This window comes from Oncorhynchus kisutch, linkage group LG15 (genome assembly GCF_002021735.2).
Source record: "Oncorhynchus kisutch isolate 150728-3 linkage group LG15, Okis_V2, whole genome shotgun sequence".
Lineage (NCBI taxonomy): Eukaryota > Metazoa > Chordata > Actinopteri > Salmoniformes > Salmonidae > Oncorhynchus > Oncorhynchus kisutch.
Genome location: NC_034188.2, coordinates 27102381 through 27115195, shown reverse-complemented (window position 1 = coordinate 27115195; position 12815 = coordinate 27102381). Strand labels below are relative to the sequence as shown.

Below are 12815 nucleotides of genomic sequence, written 5' to 3'. Positions count from 1 at the left end.
CGGGTTGTACCCTGCACTATTGTCATTTAGTTTAGGCCTTGTAAGGATTTAAAGTATTATGATTACCAGCAGCAGACACGGTTCGGATACAACCTATTGGTTTACTTCAAATGTATGTCTTACACAGAGAAGGAGTAATCTGCCAGTAGCTGTTGACAGACGCCGTAATCAAAACGGAGAAGTGATGCCTCGCTTCCTCTATACCTCAAATCAATGGCCCTAACCAAGGCCCACTTCAATCCATGACGAATAGACTCTTGTGTTAATACAGGTCCTCTCGTGTTCCTCGTAGAAAATCAATAAGACGACTGAACTGCCTGCATTCACCTTCACTACTCCACAGGTCTGGTGAGAGGCGCGCAGCCACCAACATGTGTATTGCGGGATGGACATATCACAGAGAAGAGACGGAGAGCAGAGCTAGAGATGATCAACGACTAAACTGTATCGAAATGGGAAAAGGCAATGGGAAGTAAGAAATATGTCATCGTTGCAACTTGTATCTGTTATTTCTGTTCAATTAATATATTTCATTACAGCCTACTGTATTTTCATGGAGATCGGACAATGACAAGGCAACAAAATGAAGGTTAGAAAACAGGGACTCCGGGCACTTTTTCAAAGCCTGTGGGGCGGCAGGTAGCCAAGTGGTTAGTGTTGTGCCAGTTTTAATTTGACCTTTTTTTAACCAGGCAAGTCAGTTAAGAACACATTCTTATTTTCAATGACGGTCTGGGAACAGTGGGTTAACTGCCTGTTCAGGGGCAGAACGACAGATTTGTACCTTGTCAGCTCGGGGGTTTGAACTCACAACCTTCCGGTTACTAGTCCAACGCTCTAACCACTAGGCTACCCACTAGGTTACCAAAAGGTTGCTAGCTCGAATCCCCAAGATGGTAAGGTAAAAAACTGTCGTTCTGCCCCTGAACAAGGCTGATAACCCACTGTTCCTAGGCCGCAACTGTAAATAAGAATGTGTTCTTAACTGACTTGCCTGGTTAAATAAAATAAACACTAGGTCAAGTGAATTGTCCAAACAGGTAAAATACAAGGTTTAGAAATGTATGCTCTGATATTGCACTAAATTAACTCTGTCGGAAAGCAGTCGAGGATATGGTGTTAAATTGTCCTGCCCCCAAGGGATTGACAGTACCAACCAATAAAAACACAGGAATGGGGGGGTGGGCAGCAAGACCAAAAAATGTTGATGCAGGGAAGAGAGCGTCACAGACTTATCCAAACGCACATCAAACTTTCACTGGCGTGCGCGAGGATGATCTGAAGGAGTGCTTTCCGAAGTTTCAGATGGTCGGATTCTGAACGGAGGATGACAATGGAGCCAACCGCAGTTGCTTTTTGGCACAAACTGGCTGTTTAACCTCGTTATTTAATTTCCATCCTGTCCAGCCATCCCACGGTCTGAGTAAACGGTGGGGATGGAGCGCGCACTCAGCGCCCCAAGCCCTCCTCTCAAAGTGGTACAGCACGAACCCATCAGCTTCGGCATCGACCAGATACTTAGTAGCGGTGCTGACTCAGAGAGCGGCCGGACCAGCAGTGGAGACGGTTACCTTTTGGGGAGCCCGACCGGAGGGAGCGCAGCGTCCTATACCGCGCTGTCCATCTCCCTCTCGGGTATGGTACCACAGTTAGAGGATCCTGGTTTGTACGGAGTGAAGCGCAGCCTGGGCAGCAGAGGAGTGATCCGGGTGCCCGCTCACAGACCGTTGACGGTCGAGGGATCGCCGCATGTGGGGAGCGCTGTGCCCGGGTATGGAGGCCTGTGTTTCCCGTTGGTCGGTTATAGGTTCGCCAAGGACAGGTTATCAGGTAACTTTCCGATAAAAAAATGTTCCTCGTTTCCCGTAATAGCAATTTTCAAAACATCTTGAAAACATCTTATCTTACAATAAACGTAATAAGCTTCAAAAAAGTGAAAAGCTAAATAATAACGATAACGATACAGCAATAAAAACAACAATAATACAGATTATGTGATCAATAAAATAACAAAGCATTTTGATAACCATTAATTCAAGAAAATGTAGGCTTCACCCACTTATGCAATTTTACTGAAATTGTAGCCTATTTCCTTATTTCAATTAATACTTATAGCAACGGAAACCACGTGTAAATATTGAATAGGCCTATACAAATAAAATGTGGACAAAAAACACAATTGCTACAATAATCAAATTATTACACCCAACAGTTTATACAATCTGATAAAGACATGAAAACCTTCTCGCGAAGAGTAGTGAGCAATAGTGTGAATGTTAGGCAAAAATGCTATTGATCTCAAATATAGGCCTAAAATATAGGCCTATTCCATTTGTAATAGCCTGATTCGGCACCCAGAGCCGAACCCAACATGACCGACTTCCTGTATTCACCATGTAATGTCATTGTTGCTCACGCAAGAGAAAGCCTAACTTTAATATCCAGACAGAAATGATGGCTTTATCCCTAGAGAATAAACAATTAAAATCAGGTTAAAAATTGAATATTTGCAAATTGCAGATGGATGAGTCGACGTAGGCCCAAACAGAAACGCCCAGTTTTATGCAGGCGCCAAATCAACCAATACAATTCTCTTCTAACTAGGCTAATAATGAATAGAACCGTTTTCTACTGAGGATTAGCCTATACTCCAGAATCTATGAACTGTACAACAACGCAGTTGGAGTCTTTCCTACCACAGAGGACAGAATACCCATCACTCATCCACCGTGTGAACTCATCCTCCAGTCTGCTGTTCTGCTCCCTCCTTCAGCTCTCGTGCCATTCACGGTGACCCGGCGGATAGGTCATCCATACCAGAACCGCACACCGCCCAAACGGAAAAAGCCTCGGACATCCTTCTCCCGTGTGCAGATTTGTGAGTTGGAGAAGCGCTTCCACCGGCAGAAGTACCTCGCGAGCGCGGAGCGGGCCACCCTCGCCAAGAGCCTGAAGATGACAGACGCGCAGGTCAAGACCTGGTTCCAGAACCGCAGGACCAAGTGGAGGTCAGTTTATCAATTTGACAGTTTACATGTTTAGTCATAACTTAAAGTAAATGTCCATTGAAAATCTCAATGGATGATGTCTTCCTTGTGAGGAGAATGAGCTGGCAAATTAGCAGTCTACTCGCCTGACGATGGTATACGCCCACACCGTTCTGTTGTTGGGGTACGCCCAAACCGTTCTGTTGTTGGGGTACGCCCACACCATTCAGTTGTTTCGGTATACCCACACCATTCAGTTGTTTCGGTATACCCACACCATTCAGTTGTTTCGGTATACCCACACCATTCAGTTGTTGGAGTAAGCCGACATCATTTCAACACAGAAAAGCTGCTACACATAGGATTTTTGTTGTTGTTGGATTTTTGCATTGTAATTTCAGGAAATGTCCGTATTAAATCTGCAGTAATAGTGAAATGAAAGTGTTTCATAGTCACTATCATTTCACTATTAGCAACATATCTATCATGAACATCTTCTGAAATGGGTTGGTCCTATTTCATGAACTGAAATAAAAGATCCCAGAAATCCTCCTCATGCCCAAAAAGGTTATTTCTTTCAAAAGTTGTGTGCAAATCTGTTTACATCCCTGTTAGTGAGCATTTCTCCTTTGCCAAGATAATCCATCCAACTGACAGGTGTGGCATATCAAGAAGCTGATTAAACAGTATGATCATTACACAGATGCACCTTGTGCTGGGGGACAATAAAAGGCCACTAAAATGTGCAGTATTATCAAACAAGTTTTGAGGGAGCGTGCAATTGACATGCTGACTGCAGGAATGTCCACCAGAGCTGTTGCCAGGTAATTTAATATACATTTCTCTACCATGAGCCACCTCCAAAGTCATTTTAGAGAATTTGGCAGTACATCCAAATGGCCTCACAACCACGGACAACATGTAAGCACACCAGCCCAGGACCTCTACATCCGGCTACTTCACCTGCAAGATTGTCTGAGACCTGCCACTCGGACAGCTGATGAAACTGTGGGTTTACACAAGCAAAGAATTTCTGCACAAACTCAGAAATCGTCTCAGGGAAGCTCATCTGCGTGCTCGTTGTTCCCACCAGGGTCTTGACCTGACTGCAGTTTGGCATCATAACCGACTTAAGTGGGCAAATACTCACCTTTGATGGCCACTTGCACGCTGGAGAAGTGTGCTCTTCATGGATGAATCCTGGTTTCAACTATACCAGGCAGATGGCAGACAGCGTGTATGGCATCGTGTGGGCGAGCGGTTTGTTATTCACAACATTGACATCCGAGTGCCCCATGGTGGTGGTGGGGTTATGGTATGGGCAGGCATAAGCAACGGAAAACAAACACAATTGCATTTTATTAAAGGTCATTTTAATGCAGAGAAACCGTGACGAGATCCTGAGGCCCGTTGTCGTGCCGTTCACCCGCCGCCATCACCACATGTTTCAGCAGGACATCATGTTGCAAGGATCTGTACACAATTCCTGGAAGATGAAAATGTCACCGTTTTTCAAAGGCCTGCTGCATACTCACCAGACATGTCACCCATTGGGCATGTTTGGGATGCTCTGGATCCACGTGTACGACAGCGTGTTCCAGGTCCCGCCAATATCCAGCAACTTTGCACAGCCAATGAATAGAGGAGTGGGACAAGATTACACAGTCCACAATCAACAGCCAGATCAACTCTATGTGAAGGAGATGTGTCGAGCTGCATGAGCCAAACGGTGGTTACACCAGATACTGACTGGTTTTCTGATTCACGCCCCTACTTTTTTTTACGGTATCTGTGACCAACAGATGCATATCTATATTCCCAGTCATGTGAAATCCATAGATTAGGGCCTAAATAATTTATTTCAATTGACTGATTTCCTCATATGAACTGTAACAGTAAAATCTTTGAAATTATTGTGTTTATATTGTTGTTCAGTATACAATGCAAAAATGTAAAAGAAATCCTGTCTGTAGCACATTTAACCAGTGATGTAAAGTACTTACACTACCGTTTCAAAGTTTGGGGTCACTTAGAAATGTCCTTGTTTTTGAAAGAAAATTAAAAAAAAATGTCCATTAAAATAACATCAAATTGATCAGAAATACAGTGTAGACATTGTTAATGTTGTAAATGACTATTGTAGCTGGAAATGGAAGATTTTTTATGGAATATCTAATTGATCAATTACATAGGCATACAGGGAACCATTATCAGCAACCATCACTCCTGTGTTCCAATGTTAGTGTCACACCCTGACCATAGTTTATTTTGTATGTTTCTATGTTTTGGTTGGTCAGGGTGTGATCTGAGTGGGCATTCTATGTTGGATGTCTTGTTTGTCTATTTCTATGTCTGGCCTGATATGGTTCTCAATCAGAGGCAGGTGTTAGTCATTGTCTCTGATTGGGAACCATATTTAGGTAGCCTGGGTTTCACTGTGTGTTTGTGGGTGATTGTTCCTGTCTCTGTGTTTGCACCAGATAGGACTGTTTTGGTTTTAACATTTCATTATTTTGTAGTTTATTCATGTATAGGTTTTCCTTTATTAAAATAACATGAATCATCACAACGCTGCATTTTGGTCCGACTCTCCTTCACACCTAGAAAACCGTTACAGTTAGCTAATCCAAGTTTCTCATTTTAAAAGGCTAATTGATCATTAGAAAATGCGTTTGCAATTATGTGAGCAGTTTGATTGCTTCTTTAATCAGGGCAACATTTTCAGCAGTGCTAACATAATTGCAAAAGTGTTTTCTAATGATCAATTAGCCTTTTAAAGTGATAAACTTGGATTAGCTAACACAACGTGCCATTGGAACACAGGAGTGATGGTTGCTGATAATGGGCCTCTGTTCGCCTATGCAGATAATCCATAAAAAATCTGCCATTTCCAGTTACAATAGTCTTTTACAACATTAACAATATCTACACTGTATTTCTGATCAATTTTGTTAATTCAATGGAACAAAAATTCACACTTATCAAGATAACATCCCTGGTCATCCCTACTGCCTCTGATCTGGCGGACTCACTAAACACATGCTTCGTTTGAGAATTATGTCTGATGGTTGCTGCGTGCCCCTGGCTATCCGTAATGAAACAAATGAAAAATGGTGCCGTCTGGTTTGCTTAATATAAGGAATTTGAAATTATTTATACTTTTACTTTTCATACCTAAGTATATTTAAACCCAAATACTCTTTAGACATTTACTCAAGTAAGAATTTACACGGTGACTTTCATTTTTACTTGAGTCATTTTCGATTAATGCATGTTTACTTTTACTCAAGTATGACAAGTAGGCACTTTTTCAACCACTGCCTTTAACATATATGTAATGAAACATGTTTGGGAGGAAAAGTATTTCAGTAACATTGTAATTAATTATAGATACTATTTAATGGAAATCTGGAAACACTGTTACTTTAAGTCTTAATCTCGTTCACCAGTCACCAGAAAGACACTTCTGCTCATGCCCAATTAGTCTGGGGACAAGGTTAGTTTTAAACTATAGGCCTGAATTGAGACTGAGACTAATTGTTTTCTGGTAGTGTGAAAGGTGCGACACGGGATTTTGGGGGATTTTTGCAGTGCCTTCAGAAATTATTCACAAAGTGGGGTTAAAATTGATTTAATTGTAATTTTTATCAATGATCTACACAAAATACTCTGTCATGTGAAAGTGGAAGAAACATTTCAACATTTGCCAAAAAAGTATGAAAAATAAAAGACTAATATATCTTGATTAGATAAGTATTCAACCCCCATGTTAGAATCACCTTTGGCAGCGATTACAGCTGTGACTCTTACTGCTTGACTGAGGGACCTTACAGCTGCTTGTACTGTATGTGTGGGGTACAGAGATGATGTAGTCATTGAAAAATCATGTTAAACACTATTCCATGCAACTTATTATGTGACTTGTTAAGCAAATGTTTGCTCCTGACAGCAGCGTAGCCTAGTGGTTAGAGCGTTGGACTAGTAACCAGAAGGTTGCGAGTTCAAACCCCTGAGCTGACAAGGTACAAATCTGTTGTTCTGCCCCTGAACAGGCAGTTAACCCACTGTTCCCAGGCTGTCATTAAAAATAAGAACGTGTTCTTAACTGACATGCCTAGTTAAATAAAGGTAAAAATAAAAAACTTATTTAGGCTTGCCATAACAAAGTGGTTGAATGTTTGAGTTTATTTATTTTTATTTTTACAGGGACAGTGCACATTAATCAACATTTCAGTAAAAGTGCCGGTTTTAGCCAGCCGGCAAATTTTCAACCGCAGTCCCTGGGCAGGTTATTAAAAACAATTACAATATAGACAATAGCAACAAAGAACAAGCAAGACATAGCAACATAGGACAAGCAAGACATAGCATACAGACAGAGCAACATAAAACAAAAAGCAGCAAGACAAAATTCATAAAAGCAACAAAGTGTTTCCACACCTCACAAGCTACAGACAACAGACAACATGGAGAGCGGCAACACACAGCTAGGGACCATGTTCACAAATCTGATTGACCTTTAGCCATGTCTTCAAGCATTTTGTGAAAGTGTGATATGTGGTGCAGTTATGTGTGTCTGATGGCAGTGTATTCCAGACATGGGAAGCTCTCACAGAGAATACAGATTTACTAAAGGTGCTTTTCCTTAGGGGAACTATACAGTCACCTCTCATGGCAGACCTTGTGGATCTGCTGCCATATGTCTGGGTTTTCTGTTTAACAAAAATATTGAGTGGAGGGGGAGCCAGGCCATTGGGGATCTTGAATACAAGACATGCGTCGGTGTATTGCACAAGATTTTCCCAACTCAAGAGCTCATGCTTTCTAAGGATGTGACAATGATGATGGCTATTGGGCTTCCTATCAAGCACTTTGAGAGCCTGTTTGTAGACAGACTGAATAGGTTTTAATGATGTACAGCAAGCTTGGGCCCAACTAGTCAAGCAGTATGTTAAGTGGGGGAGTATCATAGATTTGAAGTACAGTTTTGCTACCTCTGTAGTCAAACAATTTCGTATAAATCGGAAATTAGCCAGGTTGAATTTGGTTATTTGAATTACCTTTTTCACATGCTTTTTAAAAGAGAGGTTGGAATCAAGTATGATGCCAAGGTACTTAAAATCGATATCACCAAGAGCTTCTCCCCTGACACATAGACATCTGGCTCAGTAGCATCTTATTGACTCAAGACATATCAGCTTTTCATTTTTTATACATTTGTAAAAATGTCACGTTGACATTCTGGGGTATTGTGTGTAGGCCAGTGGCAAACAAAAATCTAAATTTAATCCATTTTAATTTCAGGCTGTAACACAAAGAAATGTGGAAAAAGTCAAGGGGTGTGAATACTTTCTGTAGGCACTGTATAATTGCTGATGATTTTAAACTATAGGTGTTGAGTCAATAAGTATTCAACCCATGTTTTATGGCCTAAGTAGGTTCAGGGGTAAACATTTTTATCCAGACTCATTGCAGGTAAGAAAACAAAGGTCCGTGGGCGTGGCTTAGAATTTGGCAGAATTAAGGAGCCAGGGTAGCCAGGCCAGCTGTCAGCATGGCCACTGCTCTTTAAATATGTCACTCATTGCTTCAAGTCACACCCTGCCACACCCACAAAAATGGAGCAAATGTACCTCAAAGTCTGCTCAAGAATGCTGAAGAAAGTTTTGGTGAAACATGTCGTTCATTTCAAACCATTATGCAACATAGCGAACGTTCAATCGAACTGAACAGCTAGCTGGTAGATCCCTAATTCCTCTGCCCAAAAAATGATTGGACTATCCTGTAGGCCTACCAGAATAAGTCAGGAGAAAACAGGATGGTAAAATCAGCCCAAGTGTCACACCTGCTCCCGCTTCCCCTCTCTGGTACTCGAGGGCGCCAGGCTGCCCTTCATTACGCACACCTGTCACCATCATTACTCGCATCTGCACTCATTAGACTCACCTGGACTCCTTCACTTTGTTGATTCCCCCTCTATATCTATCTGTTCCTCAGTTGGTTCCCCTTGTCAGCATTATTGTCGTCATGTCGTTTTATTCCACCGTCCAGGATCTGTTCTTGTTTTGTTTGATGTCTGTTTTCCATTAAATGTTCACTCCCTGTACTTGCGTCTCGTCTCCAGCGTCGGTCCTTACAGAATGCTGACACCAATATTTGAGGGAGTTCTTGTTTTTGTTTTTTGGTGGTGACGTCGGATCCGGGTGCCAACGCTGATGGAACCAGGGGTGCCTCAGCTGGCTCGTCGGGCTCGAAAGGTTGGCTCAAAAGGTTTCCTTGCCTCATCCAGCTCGGCAGGCTCCCACGTCTCAGCTGGATCATTAGGCTCCCACGCCTCAGCCGGCTCGTCGGGCTCCCACTCCTAAGCCTCGGCCCGGGCCTGTCAGACTCGCCCAGGTGGGATGCCGGGTGGGGCCCCTGGGGGGGGGGGGGGGTACTGTCACGACTTCTCCCCCTTCTCCCGCCTTCTCCCCTTTCTGAGCTTGAGAGAGCCAGGCTGCCCTATATTACGCACACCTGTCACCATCATTACATGCATCTGCTCTAATTGGACTCACCTGGACTCCTTCATGTTTGTTGATTCCCCCTCTATATCTGTCTGTTCCTCAGTTGGTTCCCCGTGTTAGCATTATTGCTGTCATGTCATTTCATTGCCCCGTCCAGGATCTGTTCTTGTTTTGTTTGATGTCTGTTGTCCATTAAATGTTCACTCCCTGTACTTGCTTCTTGTCTCCAGCGTCGGTCCTCACACCAAGTCTGTTTGGCCTAGACCTAAAGTTTATCAAGTCATCTGCAATTATACAGTGCCTTCAGAAAAATGAAGCTGTAGGCCTAGATGCCTAAGGAAAGTTGAGATGGTATATAAACGTCCACTAGGCTACATAAGTTTGACCATTGGTGAATTTCAACACATTAGAAGTATTCTATGTTCATAATTACATTATAAGCAAGTAGGCCTAATCTCTCTCTTTCTCTGTTTTAGGAGACAAACAGCAGAGGAGCGGGAGGCTGAGCGTCAACAGGCCAATCGGCTGATCCTACAGCTGCAGGCAGACGCCCTCCACAAGTCCTTTAACGAATCAGCAGGCTTTGACCCGCTGTGCTCACATAACTCCTCCTTGTATGCCCTGCAGAACCTCCAGCCCTGGGCCGAGGAGAGGGAGTAGGAGGAACCTGCAACCCTGGGCCGAGGAAAGGGAGTAGGAGGAACCTGCAGCCCTGGGCCGAGGAGAGGGAGTAGGAGGAACCTGCAGCCCTGGGCCGAGGAGAGGGAGTAGGAGGAACCTGCAGCCCTGGGCCGAGGAGAGGGAGTAGGAGGAACCTGCAGCCCTGGGCCGAGGAGAGGGAGTAGGAGGAACCTGCAGCCCTGGGCCGAGGAGAGGGAGTAGGAGGAACCTGCAGCCCTGGGCCGAGGAGAGGGAGTAGGAGGAACCTGCAGCCCTGGGCCGAGGAGAGGGAGTAAGTCTCCCGTAACCACTGATCCAGGGTCACATATTTGTCCATCCTTCCCAACTGTTAAGATGAGGAATTGAATGATTTGACCCTAGCTCAGTTGGTAGTGGCAAAGTGGAGATTATGGACAGTGTGTGATGCCACCTTTGAGACTGTGTGGAGACAAGGTGCCGGATAGCCCTAATACTACACCCAACCCCTCATCCTTAGACCTAGATAGGGCTCAATCTATCTACACTAGCCAAGCACCCTTCCAGGTGTTTTGACCCATATCTGGCCTTATGTTATATCCCACACTGTGGCCGGGTTCGAGAGCGTCAAATCCATGGTGCATTGTGGGTAAATGGTTACTGACTGACTGATCTACATATAAGAATGAGTAGTTATTTATGATGCAAGGTGATTTGTAGATCAGTCAGCACTGTCGGCAGCAACGTGGAACAAGCTCTATGGTTAAAGACAGATTGTAGACTCAAGTGACAGGGAACTGAGGGAAGGACAGGAGGAGCCACGTGTGAGAGGTAGAGGGGTATAGAAGAGAGGGAGGAAGTGGAGTGGTGGAAGAATGATGCATGTAATGTCAGTAAAGTGTGAAACTAAAACATCCTCAAATGTTCCATTTGTGACTCATTTCCTATGAGGATGTGGGTGTAAATGTATCGTCATTTGTACTTGGGATGTAGATATGTAAATACCGATATACACTCTTCACTTGAGAACCCTTCATTTGTTGCCTGTGGTGTTACAGACACGGATGGAAAGCTTTGTTTTACTCAAAGAAGACACATCAAACGTCACCATTGTTTTCGGAGAAGTTTGTTAAATATCATTTTGTACCACATTTGAATACACTGATGTTTTCTGTGAGATAACTGTGAGGAAAGGGATTTTGTATTTTCTTGTCAGTAAGTCTTCACATTGTTTAGGCTATTTTCATCTCTCATGGCTTTATTCCTGTATTCTCAGTGACAAGGTCTCTTTCTCTCTCTCTCTCTTTGGTCACAGTGAGTGGTTGGGTATTGTCTTGAGAGTTGTTACTGTACAGTTGTAATATCCCACATAAGAATACACTTCAAAATGGGACTTGCAATAACTTCCTACCACTGTATATGTCTATGATAGGCCACATAACATCCAATCCAGGATCTGTGGGCGGGATGTCGTCTGGCCATGACTTAGATTGACAGACAAAGAGACCAACCACGACACAGATGAAAAGAGCTCATTGCAGACAGAAAGATAGAAGCCAAAAACACTATGACACAAGTCACCACAACACCAAAAATATTGAATAACACTAACACACATTCTGTAGGAGTTCTGCATTTAGCAGGGTTAGGACTGACTTGGTTCAAATGTATTTTTCTTAAAGGTCAAATACCGATCAGATGAATTTTACAGATGGAAATGTATGGATTGTGTATTTGTTATTTGGTAGTCGATTGAGGACTCAATCCAAGGTATGTGTGTATGCCTTAATCTTTGTGTGTGTTTGTCAGTAGGTACACTAACAGGTGTGATATACACTCTCAGAGAGATCAGTAACCATAACAACATCAACAGAACAAGACAGAGAGGACTAGGGTGAAAGGTTACAGAGTCACAGGAAGTTCAAAAACAGGTACAGGGGTCAGAGGTCCAATGGCAAGGGTCATAACCCAGCCCGTTGATGGTCACTGCCATGGTAACATGATGGTGAGACACTGTGTCACACGACTGGTGTGTATAGCTGTTGTTGGGCAGCCGGTGTTGAGTACCTCTCGTAACCATGGTGACAACTAAGTTTATTTGTGCCTCTTTTTTCCATTAAATGGCAGGCTGCTTTTCCTTCTCACAGCTCAAGCATCTCTTCCAATTCCTCCCGGTCTTTCTTTCTCTGTGTCTTTTCTCTCCTTTTCTCTGTGTGGTCTATATGACATTTTTGAAGAGCTGCAGGGACCTCATGATGTTTTCGTCCTAAGGAAAGAAAGTATGGAAAAAAGGAGAGCTGATTTAATATAAGGTGGATAAAATGATACCTCTGAACTTGCAGTTCTCATAACCACCACGAGGGGGCAACAAAAACAGAGGAGAAGATAGCAAGGGACAGCAATGTGAACAGCAGATAGTACAGAAAGCAAGACACCTCACATGCTTGTTTTTTCTGGTTGGGGCAGGGTTTGCGGGTCAAGAGGGAGGAAGGGAGTTTAGTCAACCAAAACCAGCTGCTATCACAGTGATGCCTATGCTAAGCTAAGGACCCTGGGACTTAACACTTTCTTCTGCAGCTGGATCCTGGACTTCCTGACAGGCTGCCCCCAGGTGGTAAGGGTAGGTAACAACACATCCGCAACGCTGATCCTCAACACAGGGGCCCCTCAGGGGTGCGTGCTCAGT

The 12815-nt window shown here is 43.5% G+C and overlaps 2 protein-coding genes across 3 annotated transcripts in view; one reads left to right on the top strand and one right to left on the bottom strand.

Moving 5' to 3' along the window:
- Nucleotides 1-1394: 1394 nt before the first annotated feature.
- Nucleotides 1395-11999, top strand: LOC109904941 (T-cell leukemia homeobox protein 3-like). The gene is made up of 3 exons (XM_031791381.1): nucleotides 1395-1830; nucleotides 2702-3008; nucleotides 9970-11999. Exons 1-3 carry the CDS (start codon nucleotides 1437-1439, stop codon nucleotides 10151-10153), a joined length of 885 nt encoding a protein of 294 aa, XP_031647241.1. The 5' UTR covers nucleotides 1395-1436; the 3' UTR covers nucleotides 10154-11999.
- The window catches only part of kcnip1a (Kv channel interacting protein 1 a), a 41907-nt gene continuing 40238 nt past the window's right edge, over nucleotides 11147-12815 (bottom strand). Inside the window, exon 7 of one of the 2 annotated variants that reach the window (XM_020502268.2) lies at nucleotides 11147-12395. In XM_020502268.2, the coding sequence (XP_020357857.1) occupies nucleotides 12348-12395 (48 nt within the window). In that variant the 3' untranslated portion in view covers nucleotides 11147-12347. The remainder of the gene's footprint in view (nucleotides 12396-12815) is intronic. The other variant, XM_031789974.1, reaches the window with a different exon arrangement.

Excerpts from the sequence above, each read along its gene's own strand:
- LOC109904941 (XM_031791381.1), top strand. The coding sequence starts at position 1,437 with ATGGAGCGCGCACTCAGCGCCCCAAGCCCTCCTCTCAAAGTGGTACAG. Across the intron at positions 1,831-2,701 it reads CGCCAAGGACAGGTTATCAG|AGGACAGAATACCCATCACT; the intron begins GTAACTTTCCGA and ends TTCCTACCACAG. Across the intron at positions 3,009-9,969 it reads AACCGCAGGACCAAGTGGAG|GAGACAAACAGCAGAGGAGC; the intron begins GTCAGTTTATCA and ends TCTCTGTTTTAG.